General features: G+C 36.0%; 3 protein-coding genes across 18 annotated transcripts in view; 2 read left to right on the top strand and 1 right to left on the bottom strand.

Moving 5' to 3' along the window:
• The first annotated feature begins 246 nt into the window (after positions 1 to 246).
• LOC118262481 (p53 and DNA damage-regulated protein 1) lies at positions 247 to 1048 on the top strand. The gene has a single exon (XM_035573881.2). It carries the CDS (start codon positions 612 to 614, stop codon positions 1008 to 1010), a length of 399 nt encoding a protein of 132 aa, XP_035429774.1. The 5' UTR covers positions 247 to 611; the 3' UTR covers positions 1011 to 1048.
• Positions 1049 to 2359: 1311 nt separating this feature from the next.
• LOC118262253 (serine/threonine-protein kinase mig-15) lies at positions 2360 to 15032 on the bottom strand. 16 transcript variants are annotated; one of them, XM_050697397.1, is made up of 22 exons: positions 14732 to 15022; positions 14473 to 14538; positions 12801 to 13008; positions 12517 to 12693; positions 11984 to 12215; positions 11787 to 11915; positions 11425 to 11658; positions 11278 to 11351; positions 11107 to 11191; positions 10874 to 10997; positions 10465 to 10485; positions 10272 to 10368; positions 9967 to 10096; positions 9655 to 9799; positions 8049 to 9005; positions 6902 to 7024; positions 5069 to 5459; positions 4762 to 4982; positions 4136 to 4326; positions 3889 to 4015; positions 3549 to 3683; positions 2360 to 3467 (listed from the first exon to the last, which is right to left on the bottom strand). In XM_050697397.1, exons 1-22 carry the CDS (start codon positions 14795 to 14797, stop codon positions 3219 to 3221), a joined length of 4182 nt encoding a protein of 1393 aa, XP_050553354.1. In that variant the 5' UTR covers positions 14798 to 15022; the 3' UTR covers positions 2360 to 3218. The 16 variants fall into 16 exon arrangements, with proteins under 16 accessions (XP_050553354.1, XP_050553353.1, XP_050553361.1 ...); XM_050697396.1 differs by having other exon boundaries at positions 2360 to 3480; positions 3550 to 3683; XM_050697404.1 differs by having other exon boundaries at positions 5069 to 5276.
• Positions 15033 to 18141: 3109 nt separating this feature from the next.
• The window catches only part of LOC118262486 (uncharacterized), a 60422-nt gene continuing 55063 nt past the window's right edge, over positions 18142 to 23500 (top strand). Inside the window, exon 1 of the mRNA XM_050697413.1 lies at positions 18142 to 18540. The gene's annotated coding sequence lies outside the window, so the exon portion shown is untranslated. The remainder of the gene's footprint in view (positions 18541 to 23500) is intronic.

Below are 23500 nucleotides of genomic sequence, written 5' to 3'. Positions count from 1 at the left end.
CTACCTATCTCTAACTAAAAGCCTATTAGTTTCATACAATTATTACGATTAGAGAGAATGAGAGAGAGATCATCCAAATGGTAAATACAGATAGGCATCAGGCAACCGACTCGACTGTGCGTGATTGTGGCACGTCACTTTATTCACTATTGTTTCCGTCTTTACCATGATCATCATACTATTGTGAATGGTCTGCCCATTTTATTTTGTCCTCTATGCTCTTTGGCTTATTATACTTTTCTCTTTGGTTAAAAGTTTGTAACTGTCAAATCATGCGATATTTATTTTCAACAAGTAAAATAGTAAATCAACTTGAAAATTGAAAGAAATAAAAAACTAAGTGGACGTGCTTCAAATAAGTACCTATATTATTAAATATAAATAATATATACTGCTTGTAGCATTTTATAGAAATAGCAAATAGAATCAAACACTAAAATTATAATATTGCGATGAATTTTTAATATTCCCAAAACATTACAATAACAAACTTCTACCCAAACATTTATTAAATGATATTATCGGGTACAACTCAAATACAATTTAGCATGAAGTGAAAGGCCACCTAGGATTTACATTAATAATATTAAGTATATTTTGTAAAAGTAACAATGATGCAGAATGAAGATAAAATGTTGGAGCACTTGATATCGGTGGAGAAATTAGCGAATGAAATTTTATCAGATAGACATGAAATTGTTATGCTTGACAAGAGAAGAAATCACAACCGTGAAGCTTTACGAGACTTGTCCAAATCCTCTCAGAAGAAATGCTGGGTGACTGTAGGATCTGTTTTGGTAAAACATAACCTAGATGACACAAGGTTATTGTTAGAGAATGATCAAAAACAACTCACCATTGATATAAACAAGCTGCGAAGTGACCTCAAAGTTAAAGTTAACAATCTAAGAGATCTGGAAATGCAGAAACCTGTTCCTGGGTTGATGTTAGTTCCTCTATCATCTAAAGAAACAGAGGGTTTATCGAGTTCGAAATTGATTCCTTCGTAATTATATTTTATTAAATAAATTATGAGTACAATTAATAACAGAGTTATTTTTATTCAAATGAAAGTTACCATTTGTTATATTAAGATAGCCATAATCTCACTAAAACATCAAATTATTTAAAGAACAGGTGGATATGATCCCCAAATGGTGTTGGCTAATGAAATCTAGTTCATAAGTTGTTAGCTCGTCAGCAGCTCTTGTGTAATTTTTTTATCCTTAGGTACTCACAAGGTGACAGCAGTACCAACTTGAAAGAATACACCAATTCAACTATTCCTCGAAGAATAAAATAAAAAAACAGGCCAAGTGCGAGTCGGACTCGCCCATGAAGGGTTCCGTAACAGCAATTAGATGACGTAATATAAAAGTTATAAAATAACTTGGTTTTACATAGTGTTTCTATGAACGACAAAGTTATAATAACTCGTTTAAACCAATTTTCGTTGGTAGTTTTTATTGAAATCTAAAGCATATTATATTATTTTTAGTTTTCTCACTCTCTTATTTTAAAAGTTAGAGGGGGGGGGGGACACTAATTTTTCCACTTTGGAAGCGTCTAACTTTCAAACGATTGATTTTGACAAAAATGGTTTTATAGGAACCTTAATGTCTTTTTTAAAGACCTATCCGGCTATCCATAGACACCCATCACGGATATGATAGACGAAAAATTTTTTTTTTTAATCAGTTCTAGGTATGGAGTGACCCCCTTTAATTTTCAAATTTATTATTTTTTATTCAAAATTCGAATAGCGGTTATCGAAATACATCAACCTACAAAGTTTCAACTATGTAGGCCCAACAGTTTCGGAAATGAATGGCTGTGACATAAGGACGGACGGACGGACGGACGGACGGACTGACTGACAGACAGACATGACGAATCTATAAGGGTTCAGTTTTTTGCTATTTGGCTTTGACTTTAGCGCGTTCAAACAAACAAACAAACTCTTCAGCTTTATAATATTAGTATAGATTTTTAATAAAAAAACAAATTACTCCAGGGGACAGTACCTCACCTCTGCACATCTTATGACTCGTACACGACGCACTATCGTACGCTCGTCAAATATTCTCACGATACAATATCGTACCTACGACGATACCAGTATGTACATACTGCCAAAAGTGCGGGTCGAGAGCCTTTACGATACTCTGCAGACTGGCAGATAAATCAGTTTCGTTCGTAATAGTAGACTGGGACATGATTATTGCTGCACTTGCAGAAGAAAAATTATAAATATGTCTCTAGCAGTGAGCTGGGCCTGGACTGATGCCAACAATTAAAGAGAGGTGTTTAGTTTAGCAGCTCCTGTTGTGAGATTGAATGACAATAAAATTACTTTACATAAGTTTTTTCATATTTTATTGGGCTAAGGATTTAAAATAAAAGTCGTCAAATATATATTTTCAATATGCACAGTTATATCTTTATACATGTAAATAATATAGTACATAACAAATAAATAATAAATATTACCAAATTTTTAGGATTTATCCATTAATAAAAATGTAGTTTGGTGTGATAATTATGATACAAAGTGACTTGACTAAATGCCAATTTGTTAAGTGAATGAATCTTACAAATGTAAATTGAAGAGTAATTTTACATTAATTCTAATTGTGTTGTGTTTAATGTTTGTTATAATAATTTATAACCTGTCAAACATGGCATTTCTTCTTTGTTAATATCATAAAAATAATTATGTAACCAATTAATTATAATCATCACCCAACTATCTTAACATTATAAACAATATGGCATATATGAATTAATAGTTGATTTCAATTACATTTTCTTTTAGAAATTATCAATTGCAACATAATATAAAACCTAAGCACATTAACTTACTTACGCATAATTGTCAATATCAAAACATTTATCCTAGAGGTTATTGCTTAATAATATATATTCCTTAATAGCTTGTAATGAAAATTATCTTCATCAGTACAAAATGCCACATTTACTAAGAAGGTCCTCGAATACTTGAATGTAATATTATTTTGTGGATTGTCTTTTGAGCACATATACTAATTTCTGTCACTATCACAAGTCTTTGAATTTCGAGTGGCCAAAGCACATGATTTTGTAATATTGACTAATCTACTGGCATTATCTTGTACAGTACGGGCATGCACTTAATGAGGGACGCCGTGCGGTTACAATCACAGATGAGCGGCGCACTCGGCGCCGGCCGCGTCCCTGCACTACCAGTTGGCCATGCCGGGTTTGTTGAGCGTCATGAAGTAAATCTGACAAGAGGAACCACCTTTGGCGGAAGAGAAGAACACTTTATCATTTCGTTCACATAAGAATTTGAGTCGTTGTGCTTTCTTGTGCATAAACACGCCGTCAAGATGACCAGTTTCTACTGAACGAATCTCAATAGCTTTATTGCCCCAACCCATGATTTGTCCTGTGCCTATGTAGGCTACCGATGTTGGCATTTCACCCCACTGGAAAAAGACCAATATACATCAATTAAAATTTAATTAAAATACCCGTAGCAACAGCACGAATGATGTAACAATACAAACCTGGAGAACAATATTCTTGCTTACTCGTCCATATGTGTTCACATAAACTCCTTCATTATCATAGCATAGCAGCAACTGTACGCCGTTGGAGTTTGGAAGGGGTACAATGCAATGTGGCACAATAGCTCCTTGTGTCTGTAAATACAATCATAATTATAAAATTGCTGGCTGAAGTATACTGGCGTTAGCTTTTTTTTTTGCTAAGTCTGGAATGCAAAATTTTATGTGATTGTATAGTCTGAGTAGTAATCCTAAAAGCTAGTCCTAGAACTTCTTGGCTGTGTAAACAAACTGGAAAATAAAACAAGGTGGTATGACTTGAATAAAATGATTTACTTACATGCTTTGGGATATAAATATCGTAGACTGTGGCAGTATCTAAATCAACAGCATGGAAGCCATCTGCCGAACCATAAATTACTTTCAGTCTTGTGCTGTCTTCTATAGTCAAATCAACTAAAAGCGGTCTGAAAATAAGAAAATGAAAATATATTATAATTGATAATTAATAGATCAAGTGTGAACATTTGATAGAAAACAACTTAAATCATATAAAGTACTTTCTAATATAATACATATCTACACACCTATGCTGCAGATCTCCGAAGTTTTTAAAGGCCATGAATTTGTGATATGGTTTTGGCGCCCAAGCATAGATCTCAATAGAGTCCTTCAGGGCTATAACAAGGAACTTGATCCTTTCGTACTTGACAATACGGAAGTGAACTGCACCCTGCAGTTCACCAACATTAATCCATCCATTTCTTCGTTCTGCTTGCTGCAATTTAAACATTTAGATTAGTAAGTGTCGTGTTTTAAGTTTTCAAATAATACTTTTCTATATATTGAATAGGTTTTCTTAGTAGATTAAACATGTTTAATTAGCAATAGAAATATGGCAATAATCGGCGAAATGGTAAGACAAGATGTTACTGATAACTTCTAAATCGAAATCTACACTACATATAAAATTGTAGAAGTGTAAATTGAGAACATTAAAAATATAAATAGTAATAGGGTGTTACTAGATATGTTGCAATGCGGGAGAAGCCGCTGGCAGAAGCTAGTGTCTAATAAAACCAAGAGTCCAAGAAACCAGAAGTCCCGCTAAGGATTTCTTGCAAAGCTATTCTGTTAGTTTGGCCTAGACTAGCATAATAGGTATGTACTGGGTGTTTTGTTCAGTAATAGAAAAATAACAGAGATTACTTACGTCACTAAGTCCATCAGTGCGCAGGATTTTGGATTTTAGCCAACTGAGATAGTAGACACGTACGCGATTTTTCTTTCCAGATACAGTCACAAGAATATTCTGTCCTTCTAACACTTCCATTTGTTGGAAGCGGCGTCGTGAGATCAACTGATAAACTTTTCCTTGCCCTGAACGGTCTAACAACATCAAACCGTTTTCAGTACCAATAAGTAAATTAACTCCTGTAAAGTAAATACTAGAGTAAGACATATATTCAGAGAGAAGGATCACGCGACAAATTAATAAAGAATGTAAAGTATTCCCTTACCCCAGAGTGCTGCACAAAGGATTTCCGAATTGAACCTCTTCTTATATTTACGTATTTCGGGCGTGTCGGACGACAGGTCGTGTCCCGTCGGCGTGACATTAACGTTAACGTGGCTCTCGCGCCGTGAAGCGTTGCCACCGGAGCCTCCGGTGCCGCCGCTCCCGGTCGAGCCCGCACCGAATCCGAAAGTGAGGAACGAACGCTGCTTCTGTTGTAAAGGAAGGAACTGTTGTTGGGAGCCCACCGACGAGTTTGAAGGGGAATGTTGTAAGGGATGAGGAGACGCTGCGCCCACCACGAACGATTTGGACGGCGTAGATTGGACCGAGGATGGAGGTGGATGGTGATGATGATGGGAAAGAGGCGTGCCTCCAGCTATGGCTTGCCTATACTGGAACAGAAAAAATAACAAATATTACTTTATGAATTCTAACGTAGATGTCATTAATACTGTTTGCAGCACAATCAGCCGCAGCATTAACCACGTAAATAAATAAGTGATGGTTAGTTGAATAAGTCCATTTCCCATTGATTAGTTATCATTTCAAATACAGTTGGAAAGTTATTAGCTTGATGGCTATTATCTACATTCATGACTATAACATAAAATGTGATAATGGACATGAAATTGCAGCAGGCATGAATCGCTGTGCATGTCGGTCATTTTGATGAATACGTGATCAAAATCACTTGCACAAATCTGAATTATAATTTGGTTGCAATAATGCCGATATTTCTGCAAACTTAAACCTATTTTTTATTTTTGATAAAAACATTCCTTGTTTAGTCACTGTGCGAATTATATTTAAACCAAAAACAATAATGAATAGTAACCGCAAATGACGAGTTGTATAGAAATCCATTAATAACCCGAAAGACCTCTGCTGTTGTTACAACTGTTATTAGGCAGCCAGTAAGTAGTTTGGACTACTGTAGAAAGCTTTATTAAATGTATCGATCTGCATTCGATGATCAACCAAACATTTCGTACATAATGAAAGCGTATCTAGAAAATGCATAAATACAAGGAAGAAGTGAGATACAAGTCTAACTTTCAACAAACAACAATCTATGAGAACCTTAAGCATTTTCTCTTGCATCAATTCGTTTCGTACTTACGCAGTGGTAACAGGTGTCTGCAAACCGGTCGCGCAGTGGCTCCAGGGAGTTTGCATGATTGACAACCATTATCACATTAATACGATAAACCAAAAGCTTGAGACACCACACACATGATCCGGAACAGGAGCTTCCAACGTACAGCTTTACACTCCAATGTTAATACTCGTTGTTATCGAACACGACACGGACGTACTTGTTATTCTTATTAGGGCAGCAATCATATTTTGTTTTATTGGTTTATCTGTCTTTGCAATAATGGTTACGGATACATTGCAAATGAAAGTATGGAGAATACATTTTACATACATGTACGTATATTATGAAGCAGCTAGCGTTGGAAGCACCTTAGTTTTATTTAAATGATGAATACATCATGGTATGTTACTAGAATTCCCACTGTATATTAACCCTTTAAGCACGTGTATGGTGAATGCCACGCAAAAAATAATAATAAATTAAATTTCACATAGTACTATCTATGTGGTGAGTAAAATCTAGTTATGTAATGACAATAGCCACCAGTGGAACACAAAGCAAACCGGGGCTACCTCTGTCTTGAATTAAAGTTAACTGTATAATAAAAATATGCACATTATGAATTATTTTCATTAAATTTAATTGCATTTGAATTAATTTCAATTTAATGTACCATATAATGTCGTTTGATGGGTATGAAGGCATAAGAGTAATTAAAAATAAACACGAACATACCTCTTCACTAGTAGACTTGTCATGACGCGGCGGAGTAGTCGGCTGGCCAGCCTGACTCAGCAGGTCGGGAAGAACGGAGCTAGTTCGAGATCCACTTCCTTCGTTGGCACCACTCGAACGACCCTACACCCATTATGATATTAAACTACATTCTGGAACATGTCCATTCTGTTTCGTTAATATTATCCTTCTAATAAAAAAAAGACTATCGTTATCATAGTCTGTAAATCGAAAGTTACATTCCATTAAATACACACAATAATCTTGTCTTTTCAAAGTAAAGTAACTTTAGCAAACTGTCATTATATCGAAAATGATACAATAAAAAACATATTCATAAAATCACACAAATAACCTTATGTTACTATAGACTTATCTCAAACGTATGTTTATGAATAGCGATATTAATAAATTGGACAATAACAGAGCTCGACATACAACGGCAGCCAAACATGCAGTAGTAAAACACATTCACAAGTTGATGATTGTTTCTTGCCAGCTTCTGTGACATGTCGTTAGGCAGCATTCCTAAATTGTTAATTTTCAAGTGTTGATGGCATAAGTACGTATTGCATATATTTTATAATTGTTGATTTCGTGGCAGGAAGACGGTATCGCGGTAAGACAATGAACAAAGAGAGAATAGGTTAGTTAACACGGATGAGTTGCATTCATTCTCAGGTGAGACACATGTTAGGTGACGAAGCTTTTAAGAGATTGTTATTTCTAAAGACTTTTTAAGTTTCTACATTGTTAAATACCCTTACTTGCTAAATAATTGTACCTTGTCTTCCCAAACAGAATCCGAACTAACACGATTATAACAACTAGAAGAAAATGATCACGCCAAAATGTAAGACGTGTGAGCAATTCCTACGACCAATTTAGTATCCTATTATGATAAATCAGATAGATTTCTATTTTAGTGTGAAGTTTTAACAAACAAGAGCTGTATACCATTCCCATACAATTAGGCAATCATTGTTATAAACCACTACCAACTAAATACAAAACATACAAATCATGTAAAAGCGTCCATATAATATCAAGTACATGTTAGTGAAAACCATGTTAGAAAACCAAACCCTCATACCAAAATGTAAGTATAGATTATTAATCAAACTATCCTGAGCAGGGAGCAATTTACCTGGTCCTGAGCGAGTACCGCTTCCTGCCCACAACTTGCCATAAGCTCTGTATGCCGGTTATACTGAGAATTTCTCCGGAAAACTATATCAGATTCAGTCTTTTCTCTGCGCGGTTTCACCATATTGGTTTCATTGACATTTTCAGAAACCAGTTTACTCTCGTGAGTATTGGCTGTAAGGTCGGGAGTGCCGGCTTTTTCAAAAGATGCACTACTCGTGAAACAGATACTCGTTGCTGGAGAATCACTATTTACGCTGCTCTGTCGACTTGGCCCATTACTTTCGCTGTCTTGTCGGATCAGTGCCGCAACATTCTTGAGTGCATCGATGGGGTTACTAGCTGCCAATTTTCTATCAGGTGTTCTCTTTTTTTCACTCTTTCTAGCATCGCTTTGAGCGGACATTTTTAAACTATCGTTAGTTTTTATAAAATCTGTTAAGATAGGTTCTCCAGCCGACGATTTCATAACTTGTTTACGAGAGTTGTTAAAAATTCCACTGGATCGAAGTTGTTTGTTAGCTCCTGCTGGGCTTTCATGCTTCGGAAAGTATATAGCGGAGTGACGTGTACTAGGTAGTGGGAAAAGGTCAGAGTTTTCTCTTCTGAAACCGCGGAAGAAACGGTTTGGAGAGTTAACATCTGATTCAGCCTCCTTTTTATACTTCAAGATATCGGCTAATTTATCTTGGGTAGTCTTTTCGGTGGGTTTCTGGAATAACTGCTTGTGTCGCGAAGGAGGAGTAGCTATAGCCTTATATTTAGACCACGCGTCCTCCATTTCTAATCGTGACTGACGTTGCAGTTGAGCTCTCTTTTGGTCCGACTCCTTCGGAGGGTCATGTTTTTCCTCTTTTTCAGAACTTTTTGATGGAAAGAATCGGGCAAAATCCCAATCCTTCAGTAATACTGCTTCATCGACGTCTGACTGCCTTTTGTCATTTTCGTTATTCTCTCTCTGATGTTTGTCAAACATGTCCGATATAAAAAGTACAAATAAGTTATAAGAACCAAGAAACATACAAAGAAAAACGTATTAGCAATAATTTATGCTCACTGATCTTACTTTGGCGTGAAAACCATTCATGAAATATAAATCCAATACAACACAGTCCTTCTCTTTCACATGGGGCCCCATTCTGTCAGATGCTATTTTTTATAAAGCAACACACAAAGTAGCACAAATGCTCACACACATTCTCCCAGTTGTAATGAAACAGCTAATACAATCATTTACTTCGAACTGAACTAAATTATGTACAGTCTTTCATTACTTTGTTGTTTGTGAGAAAATGTAAATAACAAATAAAAAAGGAACAGTTTTATTTTATTGACAATCATCCATTTCATTGCATCTGGTGAAAATATTCCGTAGAAACATTTGGTGATTTAATTAATATGTTAACAGATTCAGCAATTCGGTATGCATATTATTAAATATCTTAAGCACTGACTATGTTTTACTTGTATGAATAAAGAAAGAGGGCCATGGATCGAGGTTCACCTTCTAATACTGTAATATATGTAAAGTAGTATAAAATGATAGTATGGCGCGATTCTGGCAGCATTATATAAAATGTGGTATTGAAGCAGTTGACAGGACTTACCCTCTTCATAACGAGAGTGCGGTCGCCGTGAGTGTCGTCGTCGTCGGGAGTGGGCGGCAGTGGGCGAGTGGGCGCGCCGCCCCCCGCCCCGCCGCCGCCGTCCTCCGACACCGCGCTCAGACCTGGCCTGTAACAGAACTCGGGACTGACAGGCCAAACATAACCGAAAAGGATAGGAGGGGAGTAACAGAAAAGTGGTCCAAGAAAATAAATTGCAAAAAAAATTACAACAAAATATTGACATTCGTTAGTATATCCCATAAAATAATCAGCATTTTTAACAAAATATTGTTGGCTTCCTAGTTTACTTACAGGGGTTTTGGCGGATCGCTGGCGAGAAGAGTACCATCATTGCGGACTCGTCCGCCGCTCTCTTCGGCGTCCGAATCGCTATCGGAGTCCTCAAATGCTGGTTCTGGCTGGTTTCTTTCGACGGGTGGTCCTATGCCAACAATGCAATATTGTTTGAGACTATTTTCTTTTATAACATATATGATATTAGGTACAATAATCCACTGAGTGGTTTCATCTGTATATTTGTTTGTTAACTTATAAAAGATAATAAAGAAAAACATCTTCTACGTAAAAAACATAAATGTTGAGCAATAAGTATATACCTTGACCATTGGTGGGAGCACGAGGTGGTCTATTTGGTGGTTCATTTCCAGACACGACGCCAAGCTCATTAAGTTGCGCAGCTAGCTTGTCCAAGTCCTGTTGAGTTGTAAATTGTATTTCAAACAATGTCATCACTAACAATATCAAAGCAATGTAATCATCATAATAATAAACGCAACTCAAAGAACCTACCTCTGGCCTTCGCGGTGGAAGCTGAAGTTGTAGATTAAATCGGATGTGCAAAGAAAGTTAACAGCGTGACATGAAAATAAAAACAAAAAGCTAATAAAATTAAAGTAACATACAATTACATACAATATTTAGCAAGATACATAAGTCTTTACTACTACTCGGAAATATGGAGTGATACAGGTAAAGATAGTTTTGTATTTATCTAGGGGTTGATTGTGAGAGGCACACTCTCTTATCATTCATCAGGCGGATTAAATATCTATGAAAAATAACTTCATCTACATTGAGTCTATTTTTGTTGAGACACTCAAGGACTTAATGAAATCAAGTGTTTTGTTGAGATTTCACATTAGTATCAAAACATATTTTCCGAAATACGATAATTATATTAGGTGTACATGACACGCACCATGGGTTTGAACATGTGGTGAGAGCCGCGCTGTGGGGGCTGCGGTCCGCTGGCCGGCGGCGTGCCATTATTGGAGCCCGAGCTGTTAGAAGACCCGGACGACTTTGGTGTTGGTGGTAGAGGCCTGGAAATGAAATACGTAATTGATAATTTGACGATTTTGTGTTAATCCAAATGAACTTTGCAGTCAATGTTTCGTTTCAAATATCATAGTATGAATTGTAAATAATTACCTATATCTATTAGGCTGTTGTGCCTGAGGATCTGGTACAACAATCAGTCTTTGCGGAATAGAAGGCCTTGCAGGTGGGCCAGGCTCTGCAGTAGCAACAAATAGCAGTGTTATTGAATGTCACATGGTTAATACAAAAAGTGTCTAAGTACAGTTAGAAAGTTATTATTACCTGGGATTTCTTCACGTTCCTCACGCTTGCTGTTTCGTTTCGGCGGCGGTTGCGGCTGAGGCGCTTCGGCAGGTCTGGTTTGTAATATTAATAGAGTCACAACAGTGTTAAAAGGCTAAAACACATTGGGTATGAAAGAAGACTAACCTCGGTCCTTCCTGGATTTGTTGGAAGTTCCGACGGAGAGTGTCCCCGCCTTGGTGAGCAGCTGCGTTATGGACGATGGACGATGGTTCACCGGCGACAGCGTTTTCTTCTTCCTCTCCTTCCGAACCCGAGTACTTGTAGTCCTCACGTACTGAGTTGTCCTGCTTTCGCTTCTTACATCTGTCTATATGATCTTTGAGTTGTATCCTCACTTGCCTCTCAGTAGGTTGGTCTCTATAAATAATTTAAATAAGCAATTCATTAATATTCATTAGAGTGCAGCAACAGCTTTCTAAACATAGCTATGAGTAATAAAATCTGGAAATTTTTTAAATTCATTTTAATTTAAAATAAAATTTTACCTTATAAATGCATGTTTCAGAAGTTGTTCCGTATACGGCCGCTGATGGTAATCCTTTACCAACACGGTCTCAATGAAACTATGAAATTTTTTAGCCCATTTCTTGGACTTGAGACGAGGTGGCGGATTTCTGAAATCAAATGTTGCTTTTACATAAAAAACATTAACTTGTTTGAAAAGTAGAGTGCGGCTCCTTACCTTGGAATGAGGAAAAGAGCTCTCATTGGGTGAAGATCACAAAGGGGCGGTTGACTCTCCGCCATCTCAAGGGCAGTAATACCGAGCGACCAAAGGTCAGAACGATTATCGTAAGTAGCGTCGGGGTTTTCATCGCATGCAATGACTTCGGGCGCCATCCAGTAGGGTGTTCCAATAAATGTGTTTCTTCTACCTATAGTTCTATCCAACTGCGCCGACACACCGAAATCCACTGCAGACAAAAATTATATAATAACAACATAATATTATGATGCCCATACTTATAAGAATTCATATTTTTGATAACCAAGTGTTAATTAATAAAAATATTGTGACTTATAAGAAATAGGTCTTAGAAATCCCAAGAGTAACCTATTAATCAATATTTATTTTTTGTATTTCTTTATAATTTGAATTTGAATATGTACACATCCTGCATCTAAACCCTTGGGGGAACAAAAGTAAGAAGACATTATATATTTATTAAAACTACATTTGAAAGAGTCACATGTACCCATTTTAAAGATACATACCAAGTTTAACTTCAGCATTGTCTGTTAGCAGCACATTTTGTCCCTTGATGTCACGATGAATCACTTTATTAGAGTGTAAATAACTGAGACCTCTGAGAATTTCTCTACAAATGTATGAAATCCACTCTTCTTTTAATGATTGACCTTTAGTAGACTTTACTAAATCTGTTACAGATCCTATAATAAACAAAAGAAACCAATTGATATGATGTTTACATAAACATGTGAAATCAATGAAAAGTATTGTATAAGATAATAAGTAATGCAAGAACAGTGACACATACCAGCTCCACAATATTCCATAACCAACCATAGTTGGTCATCCTTCCCAGGAGGGCTCTTTTTGATAAAAGCTCCATAATATGTGGCAATGTTGCGGTGATTTGAGTACTTTTTCAACACATTTATCTCTAGCTTTATCTCTTCCTCCTCATCTTGTGTGACATCCATAACTTTGATGGCTGCAAGTTGTCCTGTTTTTGTGTGACGACCCTACAATTTTACCATATCATTTTGTAACTGATACCAAATAATATATGTACATTGACTAAACAAGTGTTTACTATTGGTTCTAACTAATGGTCTACTGATGAAAATTTGAATGAGGTTTAGCTCTGTTTAAGTATTGACTTCAATATTGAATGGTTCTTTTTTGGAGTACTGCCTATGATGTTTTCTAATTGGAGTATAAATAAAAATGTAAAACTACTATAAGAAATTATAATGCATATCTAATTCAATTAGAAGAGGAATAATTCATTTAAATTTGAATCATGTTAGATTGTTAGCAGTAATTCGAAATATCTTATATATTTTCTATGTTACTTATTATTAGATTTTGTAGTTTTGTTCTTGTCCTATATAAACAATTTGTGATTTATCACATACACTACTATGTATCCTACAAGATGGTAACATATTATCCTCATACAATTATTGAATACCTATTATTCTGAACAATACTTTCCTGCATTTTAATAGGTAAATAAGAGAAAACAATAATAAGCTATAAGTATATTACAAAGTTGTTACATTTCACAAGTTAGAAGTAACTTAATATTGTATACAGTAGTTGGTGTTAATTTGTACAATAATCACAGCAATTAATTACAGAAGATAAAATGTTCACATATTAGCATAATGACTGGGTGATAATAATCTAATCATAGTTACTGTTGCAAGTCAACAGTTGCCTGGCCTAAATAAATGACATTATTCATGTGAAATGACTGATTACATAGTTACTTTGCTAGAGTTGAATCCTACAATACAATGAGCCTTTATTGTGTAAATACAGTCTCATTAAAAATGTACTAGTGTACTAAGTATTGATTAATTGCCTTCTATGTACTTGTAGTAACTAAAGCATGTATAGGTACTTGTGTTATTATACTGCATACTGGTTGTTTCATAGGTACAGATTTTATGTATTAAGTAATCAATAAGTGAAGAATAATCTGTTTTAAAATGGTGGTCAACTAAGACCAGCTTGTTTTGGGCCATGTTTCTACATGTAAACATGAATCACTGTGGTATCCTGAGATAATACTTAAAACTTCAGTCACTTTCTGATAAATATACCAAACCAATTGGTTTCTACTAAGAAATATTATTACTCATCATCAAAATAAACATCATCATTACAAATAATTTTCATATTCACTGTGATTTGAGGCATTAACACAAACATTTAAATAGGTACAAAAATTTAAAATGGGAGCCCACTGATGGGAACTAATGAAGTTCATTGACATTAATAGACAGTACTCTTTAATTGTAATGCTTTCATTGGAGCCTATTAAGTTAGTTAATTTTTACTAGCACCGTGTCATATGTGTGTTACAACGTGTAAGCAGGCCGAGGATAAGTTCATAAAAGCAATCAATTTACTGATAGATTCAATTATATGTATACGAGTATAGTTTGTAACTAAATTGCTATTGGTATATTACATACCTTGTATACTTGTCCATAAGTGCCATTTCCGACAACTTCAATGAGTTCAAATATACCAGCAGGATCCTGAAATAATACATAAATTAAGTGAAATAGCATAAAAAGTATATTATGCCATTTCAAGTAAACCTTCACTTATGATTCACGCCCTGTGAGATCATTGCCCTTTGATTACTTTTTTCTGGAAGTTGAGGGATCCCCTGCCTTCTGGATATTCAGGATTGGTAAATAATAGCAATAGTTTACTTTAAAAGTTTACCTTTAGTGCGCTGAGGTCAATGTCGTCCAATGAACAATTTACAGACGGTGCCAGTTGATGCGCCATTTTGAGTATATTGTCACACACGAAGACAAAGCACGAGAACCTCACATCAATATAAAAATCGTATAAAACTCCTAAATTACGACATTGGCAATGAGATTAGGAATATTTTCAATATCGCACGACTAAACAATTTACAAAACTCATTGTTTACACTTAAAATTAAGTAAATTACAGATACACAATTCGTACGTCGCTCACACACCCGGCAGGGATGCCAGATTAATAAAAAAAGTGTAGACAGATTATAATAAAAATAATTGATTACTCGTCATTGCCAGATTGAATATTAACCCTGAGTACTTAAATAGTTGTAATTAAAAAATTATCCTAATAGTTTACTACAGTAAAATAAGCTTATACATTTACGATTTGAATAAATTCTTATTCAAAGCTCAGTCTCATTCAGAGGCGATGGTAGTGCCATCTAGCGGTGTACTTTAATAATAATATTTAGTTTTTGCTAGCTCTTGTATTCTCAACTTTTTGTTTGGATTATTTCCTGATACTTCCCTTTCATACCTCGATAAAAAGGAAATATCTATTTAGGTACCTACCTACCAAGTCCGTCAGTAAGATGCTGAAACTGTATCAAAACAAGTTTTTTTCCTAATAAAAAAGAACTGTCAACTTCATCATCATTATCAGCTTTTTAAGTGTTTTTTGCTGTGCAAACATTTCTTCTCTTATGGATAAGATCACTCTTACCCATGGTAAATTGGGGATTCTAATCTAAGTCTAGTCTAGCTTAACCTAAGTCAAGGTTTCTTTGAAACTTGGAAAAGATTATGTGTACTTGCCCGGTTTCGAACCTCCGCACCTTCATGCTCGGGAAGCGTCTTTTCGCCCGGATATCCACTACCATCACATGCTGCCTACGAGATGATATATGAAGTAATTTTCTTTTTATTCTGGAATAAAGGAAAAAAAAAACTTATATAAAGTTTTCCCTTCATTTGCTAAATAGGCGTTATAAAATTGTTAATATTACAACGATATTTTGCAGGTTCGTATGAACACTTGATTATTGAATATAGGATGCTTCTGGTCAAATTGGCTTATTTATATTACATGCGGCTCAGCTCTACGGGCACTACCACCAATACAACTTGCTGACTATTGACTAAATAGTAAAAAAAAGGGAACTGTGTGGGTGTGCCATCATATCTATCTACACACTTTTTTGCCACAGGATAGTAGTGACCACATAAAGTTCATTAAGTATCAATAGCAAAAATGCAATTGATATCTTAGTATGTACCGTATATAGATATATAGGTACAACGCAAATTGTAAGTAAGTAACTAGGTAAGTAAGTTTTAGCATTTCCTTTGTAGATCACATAAAGGAAAACTTTACTCTAAATAGTAGCACGTATGGTCCGCATCTTCTCACGATTATCTGTGGACATCAGAAAGGAATCACGTTCAAAATCTTACCCATCAAGGATCGGCAGTGCCACTGTTACCGTTATTTTGGCGACATAACATGATTCATAAAGGCAGGTAGGCACGATATTCATAAAAAGATATAAAACATTATTGTAGGCGGGCACTTGAGTGCTAGATTAGGTCGAGTGATTTTAAATATCACGTTGCTATGTACTTGGCATTTATTTGTGCCGCGAAGTAAGCAAATACTTAGACCTACTTACTTGCATATTTTTATTCAGGTCTCTAGTGAACACACAGGATTGTAATATGTATATTTATTATATCTGCACATATACTTGGTTTACAATACAATCCTCAATAAATAACTATACAAAAAAGAAGATCAAGAAAATACTTTTTATTCGACTCTTGTGGGATACTTTTTCATCGGATGTAGACTTGTATCATCTACGAGTAACTCATGAAACGAGTAACATACGTCCTCTAAATTTCACGTTTATAAAACTAAGGTCATCTGATACTCAATCTTTCTGTCTGTCGGTGAAGATTAGTATTTTACTAACACTAGTGGCAATTAATGTAATCTATTATAAAAAGTCAATCTATAATATAAAAATAAGTCGGGTTTTCCTTCCTGACACTGTAATTCCAGAACGCATGAACCGATTTTCTTGGTTTTGCATTCGTTGGAAAGGTCTCGGGCTCCGTAAGGTTTATAGCAAAGAAAATTCAGGAAGAAAAACGAGAGAATCATTGTTGGCGAAACGGAGTTTAACGGAGTTATGTATATACTTGTTACTATACCAACGCCTAGAAGTTATTTGTTAACTTACGAGCAGTGCCGGCGTAGGGGCCACTGACACCCCGGGCGAAAATATTGTGGCGCCCACTTGAGGGAAGCAATATCAAGTGTTAGTAGTAGTTTTTCATTTTATTGGCGCCCCTCAGACTTTGTCGCCCTGGGCCATCGGCCCATGTCGCCCCCCCCTAACGCCGGCACTGCTTACGAGAGTATAATTTGGTAAAGTATAATGTATATTCAAGTACGTATGTAGATATTTCGATGTTTGACACAAAATGTTTTTGTTTTTATGAGCAGACGGATCACCCGATGGTAAAGTAATCGGTGCCGCCTATGGAGACCCGAAACAGAGGCATAACAAGTGCGTTGCCAACCTTTTGGGGGTTACGGATTTGAGGATTGTTGGGGAATCCGGGATTGGGGAGGGTCGTAAAAATGTACTAAAACTCTATCACAATATGTTGAATGTATATGTAGTTGTTTATTTACAAAGATACTTACCTATATAGATCTTATACCTATATCTATTCAGTCCAATAAAGATGTTTTGTTTTTTTTTGGTCCGTTTATAATCTGGTTCAGCTATTGTTTAGGTTTACAAAAGTATTCTCAAAAATTGATCGTATTTCAGAGATAATATTATCATTGTATTGGTAACTTTTAAGTGATGAAAAGTAACTTGTCTTTTTTAATGAGATTCGATATTATGGGACTATGATCTAAACTACCTATTCGAGGTCCGAGGTAAGACTTATAATATAACTTTAATCTCTGTATGGCTGCTATGAGATGATTGTTTTTGCTGTGAAAGAGGTTGAATTCCAACGTGTAATTAAAATTATTGCGGTATTATTGATGGGTTATGAGTCCACAATTATTACGTAAAATAAGTATTTCTTAAGTGAAGATACTTATGGTTGTGTATACCGGTTACTAGCCTAGATAGTTGAGTCGACACGACGTGTGGTGTTGCACAAACCCAAACTAAAATTATTGACTAGATATTATAGAAGTAAAGTATAGCCGCGGCGGTACGTGCGCCCGCGCGGCCGTGCATACCGAATCGTAAGATCAAAGCACGCATAGGTAGTTACTTTACCTACTCCGACAGCCACACAGGCTCACGGCGCGTCACGTAGCGGCGTGTCGGCGTGACGCACACTTGTGCGCGCACGCGAACACTAATAAAAGTATAATAAATGTTAGCGAGACACAAGCGCGGCGCGGCGTACGGTACTATTTGTTCGGGAGGGAGGTTGGAGGCACTCATACAAGCGAGGGAGAGGCTGTGTCGGCGCTGCCAGCCAGTTTACCGTTGCGAGGCGCGTAGTGCGGCCGGACGCTGGACCGCCACCCGCGCGCCGCCGGCACCCCGAAGCTCTCCGCAGCCGACACCCTGGACTGTCTCGGGACCCACCACCCTGTGCTCCCCACGCGGACCCCACTCGCGTTCGCTTGCTTACAGACTAAGTGCTACGACTCGTGCATATTTCACTGGAGTGTTAATCCGATTTCAGAATACTTATTGGATCGCTTCATCATAGACGAAGGTGAGTTTCAATTTCTTTTAGCTCTTTGTTATCTTTCATTTGTGCCCAAGAAGTACACTAACACAGTTGCATGATATTAGTATTTGAATATTTCACTTTGCAGGGATCTGATATAAATATGTATTAGCTGTAATATTTAAGTTTTCATTAAACCAGTAGAGGTAGAGCGGTTGCGAGAACTATTGCTAAATTAATGTTTCCATGAGTGAAGAAATTATCATTTGCTTGATAAAAATATTGACATTTATAAACGCGGATGGAGAAAAAAGTATGTAATTTTTTAATGAAACAGTCAGAGAGTTTAAGTGTAGGCGGTGAAGCAATTGTTGTATAGTTTACCTTATACGTTGCATTGGTTATTACGCCCGGGGCTTACCATAATCAGAATATAATAATGTTTAAGCAAGACTGAGTTTTGTTCAATTTTACTAAAGCAGTTCAATGATTATACTGATCGTACCTAGTAAAAACTCGTATACCGAACATGAGACAAACTTAATTAAGAGAATAACAATGTATCTTACATATTGACAAGATTTTGGTTACTTGTTAGTTAAATAACAAATATACATGTAAATATCAGACAACATACGAGTAATTCTGCGATCACATTTATGTTAACCGCACCGCATTGTGTTGCGCGCCGTGTCATTTTCTGTTCAAAAGATTTCAACGCGCAGTAGCACCTACTATTCAGTTCGTGCGAACATTGCGCACTACATACTTACAATATGACATACAGTAAGTATCTATACGTTAAATTTTCTCTATATTTTTCTCACGATTGACCATACGGAATGTAGGTAACGGACACATGCATAGATTTCGTGAGAGAAGTTAAATAAAGCCTGCCTGATAATAATTAGAATCATCATAAAGTAACTGTCGTGTTTACATGGAAATGTACCGCGCTATTACTGTTACCCGCGTCTAATGACGAGTAACAGTATGAGAAGTGGATATTTAATAAGATTTAAACTCCTTATGATATTAAAATAGATTATCGTCATGTGATAATGTGATTTAGGAAAAACTCAAAAAGTTTAATTTACTTATTAATGCACGTGGCTTTGTATACTAACAGGAGATGTAGCATGTGGAGTTTATGAATAACACACAGCAGTATACACATACACAGCTTTGTTCTAGAGACTATAAAGCGCACATGGTACCTACCACAACTTATTCATGTTTATATTATTTAAGTTCATTCGACTGTGACTATTAACTTGAAACAATCGAACTTTGAGAATCGTTCTTATTACAGTTCGTAATTAAACGGTATTTCCTTTGGACTGGTCTTGTCTTCGCTGATCTGATTCTGTGTCATTCAGAATACGTGTCGGTACTATTAAAAACGTTTAAGCTAAATTACAAGTAAGGTATGAACGGAAGAAAAACTTGCCGTCGTACGGAGCGGGTCCGCGGCAAGTACTCGCGTTTGTTGGTACAGTTCTCTTATATCCGGTTCACAATTAACTTTATGGGCTATTGGCATATACTTTATAATAAATACTTCTTGTATACCTACCTCTGCAGACTTTGCAAGCTATAGATAGTTCTAGAATTTTGAATGGTATAAGTAATAAGATTTACTCACTTTATTACACTTTGCTATAGATAGTCTAGGGTTTTATATTAAGTGTGTGCTGTGTGATTTTATCAGCATGTGACAACGATTGACTTTTTATCTTAAATCTTTCAATATATATATTTTAATTATTTCTGTTTAAAATATATGTACACGAAATAGCCACACGATGACACAACAAGTATCATTCGGTAACAGTTTGGCCATGCATTTCATTGGTTTTAACAGTACCGACATGTATTGGCATTATCGGAAAATATAAAACTTATTCCATTTACTGATTTGACCCTATTACTTGAGGCATTTTATTAAAAAAACCGATAAAACCAACACTACACCGGAAAATATTTCGAAAAAAAATACCGTTGTGCCAATAATCTCGATGGAAGTGTTCTGGTCCTAATTGTTAGCAGATTTGCAGTTATTAAAGCATTTAGCGATATCTCAGCGATAAGTGTTTTATTGTCTTTAGTATTTTATAGCGGGCCGCGTTACCTTGAGAGTAGTATTGAATTGGACAAAGGATATAACGTCACAGTACGAATTAGCCCGTAGCGATAGTACAATGAGATGGCATGAAGGTGATGGAGCTTGTTAGGCGGCGGCAAGGGGAGCGTGTATTGTTCGCAGCTCGCAGCACTACCTTCAGCCGAACTCGAATGCCGTTGTTCCTCAATTCGTGACATCACTGCGCCGCCTCTCCGTCTACACGCTTTCAAGAAAACAATCATTTGAGATATACCTACAAAATAATGTTGCACTTTTACAAGCTTTTAATTAACTTACTACATATGTGTTAAGTGCAATCTGGCAACCGAATTTTAAAGCAGATACGAATCTTCAACCGATTGTGCTGAAATTTTGTATACACGTTTAGTTTGCATGGCTATTAATGCTCAGCTGCACAAAAGCTTGTTTTTTTAAAAGACTTTAATTTTAATTTATTGGTCGCTAGATTAGTTAAAAGCGCTTTCAATTTAAGTAGTTCTGGTTTAATTTATGATCTTGCTATGGTGTTGCATCTAAACCACAGATTATATTATTAGATACTCTACATTTTAAAGATATAAAAGGTGATAAAATTAAACATTGAGGGACACTGTTCGCTTCGATTCAGAAACTTGAATGTGCCTTCATTACCCATTTGTTTAGTTTAATGTATATTGTTAGAGGTAGTGAATAGAAATAGCTCCGTGGATGCTGAGCATGAGCCGGTGGTCGTGGCTCGTCGGCGCATGATCGCGTTACGCAATCAGAATGCTCCACACGACGGCACTGCACTGCGCCGCCGCAGATATTCTTAACTATACCTTATAATGCGTCACGATTTGTCCTTTTAATTGTGTTCCAATTCCAGATAGATGTTGGAAACCAGAGACTAATCAATCTCACTTGAATGACAATCTGATAAAAACATTTTTTTTTACCGTTTTTGTAGTGTTTATAAATGTTCAAGTCTATACATATTTTATTTCAGTTATATTATAGATCTACAACTGACTAAATTAAGATAAGCATATCGTTGATGCTTATAAATCATCAAAAATACTTTTTAAATTTTCTTAAAATTAGGCTGAATATAATACACGAAAGATGTCAAACAAAAAAAAAAGAAAAGAAAATAAACGTGGCTACGTGCATCATTTTGTAAATTAAACCAATTTATCAAGATGAATACTCATTTATAAAGTTTTGTTAGTTAGTTTTTGTCTGGTGCGTTTGAAAGTAGGTACGTTGCAAATTATCACGAACTTGAATGAAAGTGTACGAAGCGTGAGAGGACATTAAGATGAAAATAATTCTAGAATGTTCTTTGACATGCTTTCCGTAACAACCTTGCAACCACATCCTAATGCATGAATGTATTATATCGGCCAAAGATCTGCCGTGAATGCCTTCAAAACTCAGTAAAGCTATTAAAATTATCCAGTTCAGGTTTCTCAACTGTCACTCGGAAAAGATAGCGCGTAATGCATGGGAATCTGTATTTGAATGAAGTCAGTGACTAACCAAAATGTTAGTTTTGTTCAAAATTTTCCTTAAACAAGTGAAACGTGTATTCGCAGATATATTTACTCTTTTCACATTTAGTTGCCATTCTGAGAGTAATATGCCTACTTATTTATCGAGCTCGGCATCGGCTACACAAACGAACGGCCTCAATAACATGAGTACTACGCTAGTTCACGATAAGAACAATAGGATATCTTGTCCACGACTCAAGAGTCGAATGAATAAGGCTTGGGATTTCTGCGTCCATGCCGTCTTTATAGAAACGAGAAAACTATTGGAAAGTGAATACTTAATAGTTTGATAATTACAATACGATGCATATTTAGATATTGTAAAAATATGTGATTTCAAATATAATTAAGTGCCATAAAAGATTAAGTTGTGTCCATCAGTGATACAATAATGTAGTATACCTAAATAGGTAAACAAATTCTTCATTAAGTACTTGAGCGTTGTAATCGATTAATTAGAGAGCTTTGCGAATGAAAATAGTTACATGGAGTGCTATTCGCTGGTTGGTTAAACAATGGCATTCTTAAGACTGCGTACGACGTAATGTGAAAACAGTAACCTTTCAGTGGAGTAAGCCAGAACGCAATGTCTGATATCGTTCGTTGGGAATCAACTACACAGTCTGAAGGGAGTTTCGCTTATTTTATCGATACTCAAGAAACACGTTATGTCGTTTGCGCAGTCGGTATCTTTTCTATTGATCATCTCACTTACTCGCGTATATCTATAAATGTTTATGCTAGAGTATGTTTGATGTTCAATATCGCGGTATCGGCTCGTTGGATGTAGGCATTTTAAATACGTAAGCGGAGTGTAAGTACGTACATACTCCTATATTTGGAGTAGTTCGGCGTTCTTTCGGTCAAAGCTATGGCCGTTTATCATTCGAAAAATAAAAGTACCAATTGAATTTCCATAAGTGCCAATCACAAATCAGAACCGTGGGACGACGGCCACGTAACTAGATGTTGTACGTAGCCAACGTAATATAATAACAATCTATAACTCTCGCCAATTCGAAGGTGTAAAATACTCAGCAGTAAATCGGCTCCGCCTGCCCGGTCTGTTATGATTTTCGGAGAAAGTGCGATAATGACAGCACACAAATCTCTCTCAGTTAATTGTTTATTATGTAATTAAAAATTGTAATACACGAACTTTTATTGTAAACATTTATTGTAAGGTTTGATGAGCGCCCGATAATTGTTTAAACTTACACCTCCCACGCTTCAGTTATTAACTTTACAAATATTAATGTGTTTTGAACGACGTATGAATGGTTTATCATAAGTTAAAGAAATGCATCTACTTATATAAATTGTTAAAATATACTTTGATTGATTG

Source organism: Spodoptera frugiperda, chromosome 12 (genome assembly GCF_023101765.2).
Source record: "Spodoptera frugiperda isolate SF20-4 chromosome 12, AGI-APGP_CSIRO_Sfru_2.0, whole genome shotgun sequence".
NCBI lineage: Eukaryota > Metazoa > Arthropoda > Insecta > Lepidoptera > Noctuidae > Spodoptera > Spodoptera frugiperda.
Note: the sequence above shows the minus strand (reverse complement) of the source record. Positions and strands in the feature narration are given on the sequence as shown.